The sequence below is a fragment of the Peromyscus eremicus genome, chromosome 18, assembly GCF_949786415.1.
Source record: "Peromyscus eremicus chromosome 18, PerEre_H2_v1, whole genome shotgun sequence".
In the NCBI taxonomy this organism is placed as follows: Eukaryota; Metazoa; Chordata; class Mammalia; order Rodentia; family Cricetidae; genus Peromyscus; species Peromyscus eremicus.
The window spans coordinates 7,967,620-7,988,103 of record NC_081434.1 but is presented as its reverse complement, the minus strand read 5'-3'; the positions used below and the strand labels follow the sequence as shown (position 1 = coordinate 7,988,103).

The 20,484-nt window shown below is 43.2% G+C and overlaps 1 protein-coding gene across 1 annotated transcript in view; it reads right to left on the bottom strand.

Moving 5' to 3' along the window:
* The window catches only part of Srgap1 (SLIT-ROBO Rho GTPase activating protein 1), a 171,715-nt gene that overhangs the window by 5,196 nt on the left and 146,035 nt on the right, over positions 1-20,484 (bottom strand). The window contains exons 16-21 of the mRNA XM_059245782.1: positions 15,203-15,308; positions 12,027-12,251; positions 9,830-9,909; positions 4,227-4,407; positions 3,292-3,426; positions 2,819-3,158 (exon numbers count right to left, since the gene is read on the bottom strand). Of these exons, the coding sequence (XP_059101765.1) occupies positions 2,819-3,158; positions 3,292-3,426; positions 4,227-4,407; positions 9,830-9,909; positions 12,027-12,251; positions 15,203-15,308 (1,067 nt within the window). The remainder of the gene's footprint in view (positions 1-2,818; positions 3,159-3,291; positions 3,427-4,226; positions 4,408-9,829; positions 9,910-12,026; positions 12,252-15,202; positions 15,309-20,484) is intronic.

The following is a 20,484-nucleotide window of genomic DNA, read 5'->3' as shown; positions in this document are numbered from 1 at the left end:
ACACAAACACCATCATTCTTTGAAGAATGTCTCTGGTTGTCATTTTGGCTGACTATCTAGAAACATGAAATACTTTTTGCACGGTGGTAAAATTCTCTGGGGGCCACCGTTATGCGAATCGCTCTTTGACTGGAACACTGAGCAAGGGCTGTCCATCCTTCTGAAAGAAACCGCAGCTCTAGCAGGGCATCAGCTAATTAAATCGGTACTGCTCTGCCAACGCACACTTTTAACTGCTGGACCGATGGAAATTCCACAAGTGGGTCTAAAAACATTTCACTGTGTCTTTTGCACAGTCGTGAACTAACATTCGTACAAAGAAGTTCTAGTGGTCTACAGCACAGTCGGGCAGCTATAGTTCAGTTACATAGTTTATAACGGGAAACTAAGTGAGCCGCAATGCTGAGGTGATAACTACACATACCTATACCATATTATTATATTGCATCCTATAAATATGTAAAGTTGTTAAATCAACAAAGAAAAAGAATTAAAACTGAATACATTTAATTTAAAAAAAATTGATTTCCTTATATTTATCAAATATACTATGTTATCAAATATATCATTAATCCAGTTCAGTGTAAAGGGAGAATTATAAAAATTTATTTCAAAGGGCAAAGTGTGTCCCATTGAAGGAATGATAATGCGTGCTTGCTCTCTCTCTATATATATGTATATAAATATATATTCATAAAAAACGGAGTACCACTCAGAATTGAAAAGAGTCTTGGCAAATGCAATAGTGTGTGTGTGCACCTTGAGCACCTCGTGCTATAGTGAATAAAATAGTCACAAAATATAAATATTGTATGCATCTACACATACAAGGTATGTGAATTAGTCAAATTCACAAGAACAGAGAGTGGATGCCAGGAGGACTTGGGGACCGTTGTTTAATGAGTAGAAAGTATCACTTGTATACAGTTCTGGAGAGTTATTTCATAAGAATAGAAATATTCTTTACTGAACTTGGTTAAGATAGCAAAATTCATGATTTTTTTTTAAAAGCAGAAGTTCAAAACAGGCAGTGTTGAAATGGGGTGTAAAACGTGCTATGTTCTGACTGAAATGCTTCTTCCCTTCATCCCCGGGACTTTGGCCATGTACCTGGACCACAATCCTTGCTCTCCCACAGTGTAATGGCCTCCCTTGTCCTTCCCCACTGTATGGCCAGCACCTCGGGAAAATGGCAGCATTTAACCTGTTCATCAAGAAAGCCTTTCACAGATCCTGCATTGTCAATGCTCAACGTATTTGCTAAATGAATCAGCAAAGACATGATATTAAATTACAGTCTCCAATACAGAATAAAGCCAATCATGATATGATGATCAAAGTGTAGACAGCACGCTCTCCCAGTCTACTCAAGGATCCCCCTGACTTGCTCGGTCAAAGGACTTGCATGTTTTGGTATGAACATCACTATGAGATGCTCCTTTGGCCCCATGGGAATCTGAAGGCTGGAGATGGGCAGACAAAGGACAGAGCTAGAAGCCGTTTTGTGAGGTGACATAATACTTACTTTTCATATGTGATTTCCTTTACTGTTAAACATAGGGATAAAATCCAACCATAAAAACCAAATATTTGCCCCAGATGGAATGTATAAAAACTGGTTTATCTGTGACTTTTGTCTTTATGATTTACAATGAGAGGATTTCCTGGTTCTGGCAGCAAAAGGGTTAAACAGTTTTATTATGTCTTCTTACCCTTAAGCTCCTAAATCTGTCTCTAAACCGAATCACATTTCACCTGTTTACTACAGCAGTGATGTTCAGGGTTTCTCCAATCATGACTTTTAGCTATGATTAAATGGAACTGGTTCTAAAAAGGTCTTGAAGGGCCTTGCAGAACCCTCCAAATAGAGAAACTCAAAGGTCAAAAGCCTTTTTGATTTTTGCTGAGAAATTGCTCTATACTTAAAATTCATTTAATTGTTTACAAATGCCTTACACTCCTCAAATAGCCTAAGTTGCCATCCAAAATTCTCTGTCATATCATTAGGATACTTAAAATAGTTTGGGAATGGGTCATACCAAGGATTCCTGTTTTTTTTTTTTTTTTTTAAGACTAATCCATTTTCTTGTTTCTCACTCATTCTTGATCTACTAAAGCTTTGGAGAGCTGGGAGATGGCTGAGATTACTCATGTCCAGGACCAAATCTATCCACTCTCTGTTGCTAGATAACAATTTCTGGACCAGAGGGCCAATGGTGGAATGGGGAAACTCATCCACACTGCTTTGCCAGTTCTGATCACTAGAGATGAACGACAGAGCCCCTCTATGAGGTCAGTGTTGGGAAGGGAAGCAGAGAGGTACAGAAGATCCAGCATCATGGGTCTTTAAATGGCTAACCATTGTTGATTACATTATTTATTAACGAATCTATCGGTTGCCAAGTTGAAAGTGTCATCTTTGGTTTATACTAATTTATTCTGTTTCTGGGCTTTCTGTCCTGTTTTAACCATCTGTCTGTACTACAAGTTTTGGAGTGTATATGCTCTGTTAGGAGGTCCTTATTCATTCAGTGTTTTCTTGGCTGTTCACCGTGGATGGGTATGAATGCCCTGGCTCCTCCATTTCTCCCACATCTACTTAAATCAATACGAATCTAATATACCTAGAATCTAATCTTCCAGCAGCAAATGGATCGTCAAGAGATTCACGGCCAAGTTTTAAATTAGTGAGACGACTTCCTTTGTTCTCTTTAGTTATGGCTATATAAAAACATAGTTTGCACATTTTTAAATGTTTCATATTGCCTTCATCACACTTAAGGACTTAAAACACAACATCCAGTTAGAAGCACTATACCTGAGCAATTGTTTCTGGGTCCAGTGGCTTGTGGTCATTGAAGCTGGTGTACTGCCCCGATGACGTGGACCTCCTGATAGGTGGGCTGTCAATCTTCTTGAGGGAGTCATGCCGACTGATGTTGGTCAGGCTGCCATGGCCTGGCCGGCGCCGCCTCTCAGGACTGTCGTTATTGAGGCCACGATTTTGCAACAGACCCCTGGGGTGACTGGCTAGGTTTGGGGACCCCAGGTCAATTGAGGAGTTAGAAAGAGCATGTGGGGGGTGGAGGGGACAATGACCATCACTGGTCCTGCCAGGACGTCTTCCTGGAGGGGGCGGTTCTCCTCTTTTTCTTTGCCTAGACATTCAGTGAAGAAAAGAAAACAGAAAATCTTACGGTACTGGGAAAATACTTTAAGGCTGACTGTATAACCGCTCCTCATAGTCCCTGCAGAAGGGAGGTCAGGAGCCGATGACCAAACGTCACTCACCTCGCTAAATAGCCGTCAGAATGGCGGTCGGTGGGAGAGTTCATGTCCTTGGATGAAGACTTGTCTTCGGTGACTGGCCCGCTGCTGGCCTCACTGTCGGCTTTTTGGCTCAGAGTGTCTGAAAATGTATCATCCCTGAAACAACGGGAAGCGAGTGAGAGAGCCTTTGGCATGATGAGTGGGGGAAAAAAATAAGGGATGGCATTTATGTAAGTCTTTTGTTAACTCCACTCTCCTCGGTTCGTAGGTTTGGGGTGTGTGTGTGTACATGTGAGTGCAGATGCTATGGAGGCCAGAAGAGGGCACTCTAGCCCCTAGAGCTGAGATACAGGTGTTTGGTTCCCAACACCCAAGTTTGGTGGCTTACAAACTCAAGTCCTCTACAAGAGCAGCACGTGCTCTTGACCTTGAATGTCTTCCCAGCACCCTCAAGTAGATTTTCATTCTAAACATAATAATGTTGCCAGAAAATTTCAGGCATACAAAAGAATAAATAGTCATCATCTATAACACACTATACCAGCCAAGTGTGGTGGCACACACCTTTAAATCCCAGTACTTGGGAGGCAGAGGCAGGTGGATCTCTGTGAGTTTGAGGCCAGCCTTGTCTACAGTTTTGAAAGCAACAACAAAAACCCCCACTACACCAAGAGGCAACTGTGGTTAAGAGTTTAGGAAATAGCTTTCAATACTTTGCTCCTGAGTCTAGAATGTCTATGAGTATGTGCATATATACATTATTACATTATGGATAATGGGCCTCTCTGTTTAGTCGTTTAGATATACATGTTTATTCAATTGCCACTTACACACTTTCTTATTTCTAAAGCTACGTATGTCATTAAGTGTTTCTATTCACTTTATATTGTGTATTTCTCCTTTCCTTGGGAAGTGCCTTACTCCACTTGGGCCACTTAAAGGTTGGGACTACTCACATGTCCTGCACCACGATGTACTGATGAGGCACAAGCCCATCGATCCCGTTGTGTCTGCCTTCCCACCAGTCATCAGAGGCGCGGTGATACAGCAGTAGGGACGCACCCTTCTTGAAGGACAGCTCTCTAGCAGACCGCCCGACATAGTCAAACTTGGCTATTGCTTCGATTGGCTCACACTCTACACAAAAAAAAAGACAGAAAATGCAGGAGGACAGGGAAGTCAGGAAGGCATGATGCTTTCTCTGAACGGTCAAAATGAAGCTTTAGAAACAGGCTGAACAGGGCAACCAACACACTGGAGGCAAGAAGAGGCAGTTGATGGAGAGAGGGGGGAGGGAGGGAGAGAGGAAGACAGAGAGGGAGAAATACCTCTAGCTGTCACCAGTTTTCTAGGCAAAGAAAAATTATACACTAGGTCGTAATTTCCTCAACCCCTTATTTGAGATACAATGACAGTATAATAAAAAGATTTTAACTTTACAATATGATATATAAAACCTCTCCTTGGTTGTAATATCCTCCACAGTGGTTCTAATCTTCTTTTGACATTGATGGAGTATCCTTGAAACATGTTAGTAGCATTTGTAACAGAAAAAAAAAAACATGATTCCAGCAAACAGGCTTTATTAGATTAAAAAAAAAAGATGCACAAAATCATCATGATAAATGCTATTAAAATGCATTTATTCTCCTTGTGGGCTTTTTTTTTGTTTTTGGGTATGAAATCTCAAAATTAACATCAAAACTAAAGAAAACTTTCTTTGACTTCATAAATTTTAGATTTGATTATGAAACATCCATACAGTAGATGGCCCTCTATTTGAAGTAATATTCAGTTTCAAAAACTGTTTTCTGGGTATCTAGAGACATTGGTGGGAGAGACTGTGAAAGAATAAAGAAAAAGTCAGACCTCAAAGATTGCAGACTGTTCAATTCCATTCATTCAAATGACATAACTGTAGATAAGCAGAATAGACCAGTGGCTGCCATGGGCTGCGGTAGGTGAGGTGATGGAGGAAGTTGTTGTGGCTAGAAAGGGTAGCACGGGTTTCCTTTTAATGCAAGCTGCCTTGATGTTGCCTGTGCTTGTGGTCACATAAATCTGTACGTGTGATAAACGACACAGCGCTAAGTGACCCCACATACTCTGGTGCAATGTGGACGTGGTCCACGGCCTGTGCTGGCATCAGATCAGTTTTCTGCCTGTGGCACTGTACCAGAGGTATGTATGGACAATATTACCAATGGAGGAAAGAGATGCGTACACATATCTCTGTGTTATTTCTTACAACTGCAAACAAATCTGTAATCTCGGGGGGGGGGGAGAGGGAGAGAGAGAGAGAGAGAGAGAGAACACACTATCAAACTCTGGGCTTAGGATGAGAATCCAGCTCTGATTTAGTTGTGATTAAATACTAAAAGGAGAGGTGGACAGACCACAGTAAATTAAAGCCCTCTAAAGGGTGCTTTGTGATTTAGCCAACTGCAGAAATGTCTTTCATTCAAAGCTTTTCTCCTCCTCTCCTACCAGCCCCCCATTCTTGTTCCTGCTGTCCAACAGGCGTGACTGGACATCTACTGAAAAGTAAGCGGAAATGAAAAAGGCAAGGAGTGTATGCCTATAAGAACATCTGTATAATTAACCATGCCTCATTTGCTAAAACCTGGGCATGGGTTAGTTTCACAGATGCTAGAACATGCAGGCAACGTGGTGGGGTCAAGCCATCTCTCAACAGTTCAGGAAATTGCTTTCTACCTGTCCTGATAACACATCTACTCATTTGAAAAGCTCGTTCTTCCCAGCATTCACCCCAGCGTCTGTTGTACTTACGGATAATGACTTTGTGAGAAATTTGGGGATAAAGAAAGCTAGGCTTCTCTCTCACTTGATAAATTCAGAATTCTCTGGGACAGGAAAAGCAACAAACATTGAAAACCTTCATGGGAAGGCCTTGTGTCAAGTACAGCAAATCATTTGAAGACCGTGTTTGAGGTAAATATTATGTCATCATGCCCAACCATAACACTAGAACCTGCGTGGAAAAAGGTGTCAGAGCTTTCAGAACAACAATGTTCATCTTTGTAGCAACTGGGTAAAACTTTGAGATCAGATGTTCATGCTTTGGGTGTTTGTGATATGGCTCATGGTGTTCATGGTTGGTCCAGAGTTGGGTGACATTGTTTTGGGACACTGTTCTTTCTTTAATGAAAGAACCTTCTGTATAGGGTGCCTGCCTGGCAGATGTTGACCTGTAGGGGGCAGGGTTAGGGAGTTATAGGTAGGTGAGAATTCTCTCTGTATATAGAATAACAGCCAAATTCTCTGCTTCCTGAATACCAGGGTAGCCAGCCACCCATCACTCAGGCTGCCTCCCTGTCTTCCCCACCACAGTGGACCACATCTCCTGAACTCTGAGTCAAAAAAAAAAAAAAAAACAAAAAAACCCTCCCCCTTCCTCAAGTTGGTGATTTGAGAAATTCTGTTAGAGCAAAGAGAAAAGTAATAGCATTCCACCTCAAGTCACATTTTATGAAGACTTTGCAAACAGGAGTACTATTAAATATTTAAAGGACTTTCCATTTAAATGGAGTGACCCTTTGTTCCAAATTTCCAGAGAAAGAATCAATCCTGCTTGATCTGAGATGATGAGATACGAAAATCTGTACTCCAATTTTCCCTGGAGGATAGAAACAAGTCTGTTCATGGAGTGAAGACGTGCTAATTTGTGAAAAGTAACTTCACGATATAGGATTTGCAAGCCAACATGCCCTTATATTTTTTAATTAAAAAATGAAAAGCTACCATCAGAGGACAGGATATATAATCCATGCATGATGTGTCAAGGAGAAGGGAAAGGCTCATTACGCCTTTTCCATGCATGCAGGGTTACGATGTTAACGCTGGCCAAAGGCTCTCTAGAACAACTTGTATATTACATATACAAACAATTTTAGAATCACGACCTCTGTGATTGTCACATCTTTTTGTTACTGCTTTTTCATATAAAGGACACCAGGAGTATCTGAACCATGGGGGCAGGGTCTGCAAGGATGGCCACAAGCATCAGAAGACCATTTTATTGGTGATCCTAGTAGATCAACAAGTCATTTTCAGCAATTTCATTATTTTGACTCTTTGCACTCTCCTGGGAGCCATTTCACAGTCAAGTGTCAATCAATAAGGTATTTACAGGCATCTTAGTCTGGGCATTGCATGGCAAATCAATCTCAGGGCATGGGGCGCCATGGTTCTTTCATAACGAGAGCCATATGGTCCTTTAGGGTCCTGTGGCGCCCTCTTAGAATGCTGCTAACGCTGACATCAATACCAATAATAGCAAGGCTGTAATGTGATTACTTAGTGCTTCTGCATGGCTCTGATAACTGTGCAAAGGGGAAGCGGACTCGGCAGAGCGGCTGGATGGCCTGGTGCTCTCAAGTCCTATGTTCCCATTGTACTTATGATGTAATAATATTGTGCCTTCTCCTAGGAACATTATCATTATTATTATTATTATTGTTATGTTTCCTTTCAGATTTGTCATCTACTGCCGTCTTGAAAACAGAATTTGGTCTCTGGTGATACTGTGATAGAGAAAAGAACACATGTATCTGACGGTCATAAAAGACAACCAACATTCCAGTTGATTTAGCTACGGAACTTTGAAGGTTGTGACTGGGGGTAAGAACATGTTCCTTGAGAGCAATGCTTTTCTTTCCAGCAAAAGTGGTGGCCCTGATCAAAATAAGGTCTACACTGTTGTGTGTTCAACAAAGATTCTCTCTTGTAGTCAAGAGGTAGACATTTGGCAGATGACATGAAGTTGAACTGGTATATGGGGAGAGAGGTGGCTGGGCCTTGCCTAGGCTTTTCCTCTACCACAGAAAGCAAAGGTATACTCAGAAGTCATCAGGAAAAAGAAAGAAAAAAGGGATGAACCTGAGAGATAAACAGAAACCTAGGATGAAGAAAAGGATGGTATCAGAAGTTGGGACTCAGAAGTTTTCAGTAACATCATAGAAATATTCTTTAAAGTGCGAACTCATGTCTTTTAAGCCCAGAAAAGGCCAACTCACTCTACTTTAGAAAAGAGCACAATGTTTATGGCCTGCTCCATGAGGTGGAACTCATGTCTCACACTGCTCTTGTGGCCAAAGAACCTCAGACTACATAAGCCATAGACTTAAGCGAAAACCAACTACTACTACTCTACTGAAGGAATGTAGGAGTAAAATGACTCCTAATTACATTCTTCTGTATCCATAGATCAGTGTCTTTCTCAGCCATCACCAGAGAAGCTTCCTCCTACAGGAGATGGGAACAAATATAGAGACCCAGAGAATCTGCAGAAACCTTGGAGCAATGCTGTGGAACAATCCTTTTCTACACTATCAATATGTGTTACTCTCATTGGCTAATAAAAAGCTGACAGGCCAGTAGCTGGGCAGGAAGTTAGGTGGGCAAGCCAAACTGTGAACGATGGAAAAAGGAAGGCAGAATCAGGAGAGACACCAGCCAGCCGCTGAGCAAGCAGGGCATATAAAAAATGAGGTAACAAGCCTTGAGTCACATGGCAAAGCATAAATAGGACCATGGGTTAATTTAAATGTAAGAGTTAGCTAGTAACAAGCCTGAGCTATTGGCCAAGCATTCATATTCAGCCTTTGAGTCGATTATTTAGGACTGGGCAGTTGGGACAGGATACATGCGTTTACACACTGATTCCTAAATGCGATGTCTCCATCAAATCCTTCCCTCAGAGCTCAGGGAACCCTTCAGAAGAGGAAGTGGAAAGGGTGTAAGAGACACAAGGAATCAATGTCTTCTAGACACAACAGGACCGGCACACACACGAGCTCACAGACTCTGTGGCAGCGTGCACAGTTCCAAATGCTGAGAGGGGAAGCAGACACATCCCTCCTACCTAACCCAGAACCTAGCTCCAATTGACAAGTGCTCACAAAGGAAAAATGAGTTTTCTCCAGCAGTCTCCCTGGGCATACAAACCACACCTAAGGACAAGACTCACACCCAGCAGTAGATGGTCAACACAACATAAACTCAATGGTATTTTTGGAGATTTTTAAAAAAATGTTTCATATTGCTTTGTTTGGGCATTTTTCACCTTCAGAAAATGTGTTAGAATTATCAGACATATAATGTGAAATGGGGGAAAATCCGATATTTAAGAGTAAAGATCAAGGAATTTAAAACAACAACAACAAAAAAAAAACCCACTGACCAAGCAGCAGATGAAAGAGGAATTTGCACACAGCTAGAGGTTCTAAGAGAAAATTTAGAGTATACATTGAAGGAAAAGGGGCTGGACGTGGTGGTGCACGCCTTTAATCCCACCACTGGATCTATGGTCACAACACGAATGATATACTTAAAGAGGGGTGAGGAGGATTTCCTGAAGCTGACCCAGAGTGAAAACAGAACCCTGACAGACTGATCAACTGTCCTCACAGCAGGGAAGGCGCGTCGGAGCATGTAACCGGTCCTGAGACAGAACACGAGAGCGATGGACACCCAGCTGAAGCACCCGGGATAAAAAGCCGGAGACTGTGTCGCTGACACACAGACACAGGCGACTCACCGTCCTCACTGGTGTGCGGCTCCGTGCCCGCGTCTTGGTCCACTTCCTCCAGCGTTCCGTGTTCGCTGTACGGGCTGTCGCTGTTGGCGGGAACACACACGAAACCAAAGAGTGATCATGACAGCAAAGGAAACACAAGACTCCCGTGCAGGCAGGGACAGTCCTGGAGAACCCAACCTCAGAACGCCAGTGCCTCCGTCACTCTGGTTCTATGTATGTGCACACGGACACGTATGTGCATGGCGGCTACTATAACTGGGCATGCCTGCGAGGGATTTCCTGGTTGGCTCGGGTGGGAAGACCTGCCAAGAGTGGGGTCCCAATGGTGTGAATGCACGAGCATCCATCTTCCTCTGCTCCCCGAGTGCAGACCGCTGCCACACGTCTCTGCTGCCATGACGGGCTGTACCGGGAACCGTGAGGCAGAACAAACCCTTCACCCTCGGTTGCTTACGTCAGGATGTTTTACCACAGGAAAAGTAAAAAGGTTTTTGTTTGTGTATACATTTGTGTGTGCATGAGTATATGCATGTACATACGTAGATGTGTGTATACACATATGTGTATTTTTGTGTGTAGATGTGTGTGTGTGTATACACACATATGTGTGCATGTATGCATCCACCTTTTACGAGAGGGGCATTAGAGTTCTGGGCAGGCCTTCCAGCCTCTGCACCTATGAGAAGTTCCTTCTTTCTAAATTACCTAGTCTGAAGTACTCTGTCACAGTGACAGAAAATAGACTAAGATACCCGGGCTGTTCCCATTAAATAATATTCATGTTAACACTAACCATTGGGTGTCCTGATTGGCCTCTAGTATTCACGATGAATCACTGATAAATAAGCGCTCTGGCATAGCAGAGGACCTCAAGGACTGAGACTTCTTTCGTTATTCACATAGAAAAATGACTGGAACCCACATATCAACCATCAAACAATGAGCGCAGACATTTTAAGATTCCCGCCATTCAGGATCACTCCGTGGACTCTGCTGTCACTCACGTACGTGGCTGGGAAGGGACACCACGCTAAAAATGTCTCAGAACACATTAATGTAAATTTGCTCACACTGACCTGTACTATTATAATACTTCTTTGTTAGAGTGAAAGTGAAAATAAACAAGAGTAAAAATATATTTGCTCGACGGGGCTCCCATGAAGAGAGAACATGAAGATACTTGTCACGGAATAAACCTATATGATGAGGCTGGGGACGCACACACGAGGCGTTTGATCCCTGGCATCAGAAAAACCAAAACCCAGACCCAAATAAAACCCAAGAATGGAAATGAAATCTGTGAATTCAGTAAGTCATCTCTTCTTGATTTAGTCCAGTAATAAAATATTAACATAGCTCTCTCTGGCATCAAGAGCTCATGCTCTGTCTTTGTGTCTTTCTATGTCACCCCGCTTGTCCTGGAACTCGCCAGTACACCCTTAAATAAGCAGACTCTGAAAAGGCAAAACCCTTATTCTTTACAGAGGCCCAGAGAGGTCAAAATTATCTACAATAGTCCACTAACAGTGTGCTTCCACAATAAAGCCTCCAGTGCCACAGACTTTATTGTTCTAACTTAAATGCTGTTAGTTTCTCCTTTTTAAAATAAATTAAAAGCACTGGTAGCTTACGGGCATTTTATTTTGTGTGTGTGTATGTGGTATATGCACGTATATGCTGGTGTAGTGCCTCATGTGTCCATGTAGAAGCTAGAGCCTGAGACTAATGTTTTTCTCTCTTGTCCCTCCCCCCCTTTTTTTTTTTTGGTTTTCAAGACTGGGTTTCTCTGTCATTTTGGTGCCTGTCCTGGATCTCACTCTGTAGACCAGGCTGGCCTCGAACTCACAAGAGATCCGCCTGGCTCTGTCTCCCAAGTGCTAGGATTCAAGGTGTGCGCCACTACCGCCTTGCTGTTTCCCCTCTTATTTTTTTGAAACAGGGTCTAACTGAACCTGGAGCTCCCTGTTTGGAGAGGCTGGATGGCTAGTGAGCTCCTGGCATCCTCCTGCCTCTGCGCCTCAGTGCTGGAGTTACACACTGTTGTACCTAACTTTTACGTAGGTGCTGGGGATCTGAACTCAGGTCCTCACGGTTCAGCAATGAGCACTTTCACCTCCTCAGTGCTGGATAATTCTCGTGTATCATTCCGTCAGTAGCTACGTGTCCCTGAGAGGGAGGACCCTGCTCGTGGACTCACCAGTAGTCGCCTCCAGCCATACATTTCTCGTACACGGGGCCATCCAGTTCTTTAGCGTCTGGGAAAATCGTCTCATGATGGATGATGATGGTCTTCACGATTTCGTTCACATGCGCCTGGCAAGACACTTGGTCCTGTATTTCTGGGACAGGCATCAATGTTGGGCCAAAGCAAATGGCCAAATTATAAGGGTCCATCATGTTCTCATCACTGTACTGGGAAAGACTGTAAAAAAGGGGTTTGGGAAAGGAAAGTACTTAACAGCATAATTCACATTTTGAATTTATTTTACTAAAAAAAAAAAAAACCCTGTGTATGTGCATCTGTGTGTGTGTGTACACGTTATAGTGCAGGTGCCCTATGGAGGACATAAGGGAGTGTCAGGTTCCCTGGAGCAGGAGCTACAGGTGGTTGTTGTGGGTGCTGGGATCTGAACTCACATCTTCCGGAAGAGTAGGGTATATTCTTCACAACTGAGCCATCTCTCCAGCACCCTTACCTCGTATTTTGAAAACACAGATTAAACCATTGGTTTTCTTTTTATCATTAGAGGAAAAATGATATTCCATCCACTTAATCGAACCCCCCAAACAGACTAAGATCGACTAGTTAGGAGAGGAGGGGAACACACATCCTATGTGTGTGAGTCAGAGGCGCTTCCTGAAGCCCCGAGTTTAAAAACGACATCAACTGTAATAGAGATAAGGACCGAGATGAGTTGCACTGGTAAATATTAAGGTCTCGGCCCATAAATGCGGCTCATGGGAATCTGGGCTGTGCAGTGCAATTTTCATAAAGCCTGACGATTCTATCTTTACATTTGACCTACCACTCAAAGATACCTTAGCTTTCAACTTTTCCCCCTTATAAATCTTGCAAGAAAAAAAAAAAAGAATAAAAGCAAACCATCTTTGTTTGCGGGGAGGCAAAGAACAACTGTGGGGTGATAGCCTGCCGCTGTTTCTGCACCCTAGGTGACAACTCATGCCACCAAAAAGGCACAAGACAAAGAGCAAATCTTAATTCTCTTATTGTCCCATCTAAGGTGGGAAAGCTCCGGGCACAGTGCTGGCTGTCTGCGACTAATTTCCCAACTCAGCATTACAGATGTTGACGATTATTTTTATGAAATATTACAGATATTTCACAGGCGACTCCCAGCCAGCCAGCTCTTTAATGTGGGGCTTCTAACACACAGGGAATTTGCAATTCTCTGGGGAGTTTGGAGGCGTGCTCTCTCTCAGTGTATAGAATGTCAGCCACCAAAGGAAATGCAAAATGCAGGCGAACAGAACACAAGGGGGAGAAGAAAAAGGAGACTCCACCGCATTTGTGAGGTAGTGACAGACACTTAGCATCCAAGACGCCACCTGACGGGGTACTTCAGCCTTTAATGGAGATAAAGAGATAGTGGAGAGAGGGAAAATGTAAAGAATGATCCCCACAGCTACCATATGTCCTTCCCTTCTGCCATTTCTCAAATATACAAAAAAAAAAAAAAAAAAAAAAAAAAAGGCCTCACGTTGCCACTGGGCGACCGAGAGACACCTTGAAACACGGGGCTAGGGGAAGAAGCGAGATTCTGCAATAAGAATTGTCCACTTTTTAAAACTCACACCTGAGCTCAGTGGGAAGAGTCGGGCTTAATCTTTCTAGGTCTTTATTTTAGTGCTGGCTTGAAGAACATAAATTTGAGTTAAACTGCGATTCCCAGTTTTGATTTTACAGGAGAAAAGAACAGCTCATCCCCCTTTTTAGGATTCCCACTTCAAGTATTCTGGGTGTGTGTGTGTGTGTCTCTCATCTTTCCTTGCAGGCAAGTGCAGGCATCTGTGGGCAGAACCAGTGAACACAGTGCCAGCTGCCCGACTCATGAGGACTTTGCCATCTACCTGAGCTTTGCCAAGAGTTACATTAAAGCCTCAAGAACTTTCTTGGTTGGAACACTGCTTTCCTAGGCCATGGTGGGTCGTCACTAGTTCACAGCGGGTTTTGCTCTGGAGTGTCAGAAAAACTGGACAGGAACAGCACTGCTGACCCCATGGGGGTCCACACTAGTTGTTAAGGGAAGGGAATCATGCATTTTCAAGGTGATCCTGGGCTCTGACAATGTTTTAGGTGACCAGGCTTAGTCTAAGGTAGCCACGGGCAGCATCTGTTTATGGTAGACGCAGTTCATATCTCTTTTTAAGGTAGCACTTCTGTCCAAATGACCTCCTACTGTCCTTTGGGAATGTTTTAGGTACCCTAAGGTGAGCCGTAGAGCCTAGTTCTATTCTCCCTGTAAGCAGTTACCTAGTGTGTGCTCCGTGGCTCTTGTGGCCAATCTGAGTGGATTTGATTTTAGGACTAGCCAGCAGGGTTATCATGAGTCTCCGTGGCTTCTGTGAGTGAAATACAGGTGAAAAAAAAAATCCTCATTTGACGAAGGGAAGAATCTGTACTAGAGGGAGAAGGCACGTCCCTCTGCTCACTTAGTCGTTGACTCTCAGGAATTGTGAGCGTCTAGATGCTTAACTGAAATGTGGCATAACAGGAAGATGTTTAGATGGGATCTGAGGGAGGCGTGCCTACAGAACCTGATGAGTGCATCAGCAAGCAGCGCAACAGAAAACCAAGTTGCCCCATCAAGAATCAAGTTTCTTTGCAAACAATGTCCGTGCTTTCTTAAGATTCCTGTTTCAACATTGTAGCGAGCGACTGCAAGACAAATACTTTCTTCTTGAGGAGACCTCATTACAGTGAATTTGTGAAAATGCTGCTTTTGGATGGATATCTAAGCCATCTACAGTCCCCCTCCATCCTCGACTACAACATTAAAAAAAATGACAGAATTTTTTTGCTAGGAGAAGGTGGTTTACATCATTTTGACAAAAACGTTTTTGACATGAGCGCTGGATGGAAGTTGGGGAAAAAAACCCACATATTTCACTACAAAGTGTTATTTATAACAGTATTTTGGATATTTTGCATGTAAGGCCAGCCACAGTTTCTCCAGACTTTCCATGTATCATAAAAAGTCCTTGATCTCCCGAGGTAAAAAATGGTCCCTCAGCTTACATTCAATCCCTCCCCCATTGACTCTGCTGATGAATGGAACTCAACACACATTTTACAGCATTCGAGAACACAAACAGAATGTAGATGGGCGTTGTGACAGAACACAGTGTACTTACTGATTGAGGAAGGCAAACAGGTACCTCATCACTGTGAGGACCGACCTGGGCAAGGTCAAGAGGAGTTTGCGGATGTGAAGCGCCCTCTCATAGAGATTATCTATTCCTACAGGACAGAGAAGACACGGTCAGAGTCCCTTCAGGTCACATTTAGAGCAGATTTGTGCAGCACCCCTTACGGGGACACACTCAAACATCAGCGGCACCTTGACCATCACAGGAAGCAGTCACTTGTGTGTACCACGTCTCCAGGGGTGGTGTTTCCTCTGACCTGTCAGCATTCACTGTTTTCCCGGAATTGACTTGCATGTGGTCCTTACCTGCCTTCCTGACTCTTTCTCTACCTAGTTTTTGAGACAGGGTCTCACATAACCCTGACGACCTCAAACTCAAAATCCTTTGGTCTTTACAAGTGTTGGGGTAACAGGTATGTACCACACTGGTTTATTTTGTGTGATGGCCATGGTCTTGGCCTTGAGTAATTTAGAGTCCTTTAGCATTTAGAAACCACTCCCCCTCCCCCCCCCCCGTTGTGAGCACTATATTTGGCCACTCATATGGTCCCAATGCCTTCTTGCTGTTTGTAAATTAAGCCAGCTTTCTAGGATATAACATCAATACATATCTATGTATCTATCCATCCATCAATATATATTAACATATATATCTATATATGTCAATAAATAGACATATACACACAAACACATATCAATGTATGTATCTATCCATCTATCAATAAAAATCAACATATATATCAATATATATCTATATACATATACAGAAACATATATTGTATCTATTAATCTCTATATATCAATATATATACACACATATCAATGTATCTGTCTATCTACCTGTCTGTCTATCTATCTATCTCAATGTTTTGAAATAATTTTGAAGCTTTCCTGTGATTTTGTATTATGGTTGGTCCTTAACTGTTCTGAGATGCTGACACCATGGCACGGACTTTCCTTCAGGCTGTTTCCTTCTTCTTGCTAGTGGCAACCTCATCCAGTCTCAAGGCTGTGATCACCAGTTCTAACATGGTGACCCACTGATTTTCTCACTGCTCATTTCCCTAGGAAGTTTTAGCATTTCTCCCTTGGATGACTATGAATCTCTCCCACCTAGTTTCTCTTTCGAATTAAGTTGTGGTTCTCGACCTTGACTTGGGTTCACATGGGGAGGGTTTCAAAATCACTGGGATTCTTTTGGGCAGCCAAGGTTGGAAACTGTGGGCCTGATTACTCATACCACGCTCGTTTTCCTGGAATTTTGAGTGCTGACTCAAGCCGCTTTCTATTCAGTATCAAAGTGGGCATTTTGTTTTATATATACTCCATGCAGCTGGAAAGGTATGAAAAATATCGGAATACTTTTGCTCAATCACAAATCAGTCTGCAGCACAGCACATAGTTTATCAGGGTGAGTGGGAACGAACACATAGGCCCCACCACTGTGGATGCCTCAGCTGGACATGGCACCTGCTCAGCTCCCAGAAAACAGGAGTTCCGAAACCCTCTCCCTGACCTGTGAAATCATCATCATATGATTAACATTCCTGTAACATTTTTGTTCTTTTAACCCGAATCAGTAACTAATAGTATGAGTGTAGTTATCATAAATTGGACATGGATACTTCACTTTCTTGTTGGTAATGTATTTTAAAATGGAAAAAAAAATCCACCATCAATGGGGTTTAGGGGGAGGCAACATCTACTGAATATAAATACATATTTAATATATTTTCCAAGCAGTGGTTTTGGTTATTGCTTCTGGGAAAAAAAGTATAGCATACTTATCATTTTTTTTTTGTTTAAGTTTTAAGCAGGTATAGAAATTCAGGCCACAAGAATGCAATAATTAAGTTGTCAGTATTGGCACTCTGTGTATTTCCAGGAGGATCAAAGCAGAAGCTCAGAATAGGCAGTTTACCTCCTACAACAACCCGGGGTGGAACCTGGGGTCCACACTGGATGGAGACGGAAGATGAAATACTTGAATTGAGGTGGTCTGCAAGTCACGGAGACTCTAAGTCAAGGACTGTGTATCCAGTCTGGATACTGCAGGGTTTTTAATGTCATGGATTAACCGGTTGAAGGCTTATTAACCGAGCAGCTGACTTTAAAGAGTCTAAGGTGGTTGCTGTTTTCTATTAAAAAGAACCATCTCTCCCCGAGGTAAAATCATATACATTATGCACCATTCTTAAAATTTGACACTGAGGGCCGGAGAGCCAGCTCAGGGATTTGAGAGCTCTTGCAGAGGACCCAGATTCAGCTTCCAGCACACACTGCTTGTAACTCCAGGTCCAGGATCTGATGCCCTCTTCTGGGCTCCTGTATGCATGCGGTTTACATAAACGTTATGTAGGCACACACATAAGACACGTAAGTAACAAACATCAAACAACTTGGAATTTAGTAGCACTTCCCCATTACCCATTAGAGAACTTTGGTTAAACGACTTTATATTCATGCTCTAAACCAGTTACAAAGTTTACTATACCCATGGAGATAACACATTGCAGAGACAAACCGTCTCACTACTGTTCCCAGGTAGGCGGTGACCTCTACTTTGATGGCCACATATAAAGGCACCTGCTGGTTCTGATGAAACCGAGAAAGACCGTGTGCCACTTTTTATTGAGGATTTTGTTTTTTCTTTTCCTTTTTGGTCTTTTGAGACAGTTTCTCTATGTAGCCCTGGCTGTTCTGGAACTCGCTCTGTAGACCAGGCTGGCCTGGAACTCACAGAGATCCACCTGCCTCTGCCTCCTGAGTGCTGGGATTAAAGGTGTGCGCCACCACTGCCTAGCCTGTATAATTATCGTTAATGTCTGTCATATCTTGTAAAGGGAATGCCACTCCAGAGGTGAAGCAAGGTGAGGTCACAGCCTCCAGAAGCGTTAGTCTGACGTTAAGAACCTCTTAATCTGTTCTAAACTCAGTCCCTTCTCTTTGGACGCAGTTTCAAAATTTACACGAGATTCACAGTAACATTATTTGTAATAGCCCAAAGTGGGAGCAACCCAGATATTTATAGACAGATGAATGGATAAACATCATGTGGCCTAGACATGCGTTGGAATATTACTCAGCCCTAAAGAGGAAGGTCATTCCATGGATGAACCACAAGGATGCCACTCTAAGCAAAGCAAGCCATATACAAAGGGACCATTATGACATGATACCATTTCTATGAGGCACCTGTATTAGGCGGAATCATAAAGCAGAGCTGCAAGGGTCTAGGGGAAGAGAAGAAAGGAGCAGCTCTGATGGCCACAACGTTTCTGTTTGGGAAGAATCAACATTCTAGAAATAAACAGCGACAATGGATTCACAATGCAGTGGACACATCTGACTTTGCCGCACACCCAAAGACAGTGAATTTTATCACGCATTTCACCATAAAAGAAGAATAACTGGGGAGCCCCTAGGGTGCAAATGCAAGGTTTAGATGTGAACAGCAATAGGGATAAAAGACGGACCTCCAAAAGATGACAATAGATTTTGTAATGCCAATGTATGATGCCTGCAACTATGGTCCACATACACACATACATAGAAAGAACCATTGTTGGTGTTCTGGAAGTTGCTGCAAATGCATCTGTACCAAGGCCTCAGTCCTACAATGGGCACCTAGCTGTTTCCTGGTGGGCTGAGCAGGAGGCTTGTGTGTGCAGCCTACAGGAGCTCAGCTCTGCTACAAACAGCCCACTTCCTCTCCTGAGTGTAGATAGCAGGGCTGAATTTGTGGGTGCCACCAACACACTGATTAACGTGTGCTTCTGGTTGGCAATTTATGGTCCTTCAGCTGTACTGGACAGAAAGACGGATCTTTTATTCTCCACCAAGGAGGCATCAGGAAAATCAGACCTCATATGGACTCCTTTCAAGCTGGGTTTTGTTCCCACAATCGAAGACCTCATGCAGTCAGTGAACGTGGCATGCGTCCAATCTTGGTCATGCATGCAAAGCTCCCAAGGTGAATTTATGTTCTTTTCCTAGCAACTCAGGGCGCTCACGCCAGCCTCCCAACTCCACAGTGCCACAGGGTGACAGCTCTAGGAACATGCGCGTGTGTAAAAAACGCCACAAACCTGGAGCTAGACGAGAAGACGACAACAAACCCCAGTGGCCACTGACCCCTCATGTGGGCTCTTTGGTGGCACTCTTTGCTAAAGGATTCATCTGCCAGGAAACAAAAATACACCACAAGGCAGCAATTTCTCCTTGGGCGTGAAGACGAGGAAAGGGAAGCCTTTGGTGGCCACATACAGGAAGGAACTCTGAAAGCAGGCACAGGCACGTATGTATTTGAGCCTCAGAGAGCCAACATCAGCTTTCAGGGTGAGGTTACCAGTCTCAAGGTAGACATAGGTTCACACCACCAACAGCAAGGTATGGCTTATTCCCTTGTATTGAGAAGGATCTTTGCCTCGCCTTTACCCGAGTTAACACTAGCTTCCCAAGGGAAGAGATACACACACGGAAAACTCTGTAAACAGCTGATGTCTTTCTCCTCTGGTTCACCAGCAGCACTTAAAAAAGTACGTATTTTATATAAATCACAAATAATAATCCCTGATCTTCTGACTTTATATTGAGCGCAGGAGAGAAGCCTAGTCTTCCTTCAGAAATCCTCAGACAGTGTCACTATTGGACACTCAGCTGGCAAGCATTTTCAGAGATCAAGGAAACCTCAAGAACACAATTCTATGTCATCAAATAGAAATGGAGAATCTGAGAGAGTGAGAGCGAGCCACGGGGTACGTCAGAAAAAGCAGACAATTTATACCAGCCGCAACACAGAGTGTCTGGAAGAGTTCAAAAGCTTGGGGGCTGGGAGGATGGCTCAGCGGATAAGAGCGCTTCACTGCTCTTGCAGAGGGGCTGTGTTCAATGCTCAGGTGGCTCACTCTAGCTCCAGAGGGGCCCTGTGGCTTCTATGGGCACCTACACTCACATACAGAGACACAGGCATGCACACACACACACACACACACAAATAATAATAAAGAGTTCAAAGGCTTTTTTTCCATGAAAGAACCAAGAGTGGACAATAGATACACATACAAAGAAACACAAATGTGTATTCTCTATGTTCCTAAGTCGCCAGAGCCAATACAAAAAGTAGGATTTGTTACATAAAATAGAAGCCATCATATGACCAGTAAAAATCATATTAAAAGTATAAACTCACAAAGGTAGCGTACCGTGATATAATTTAACTTACAACAGCACTATTAGGCTACAATCCACACACCATATAATGTACCG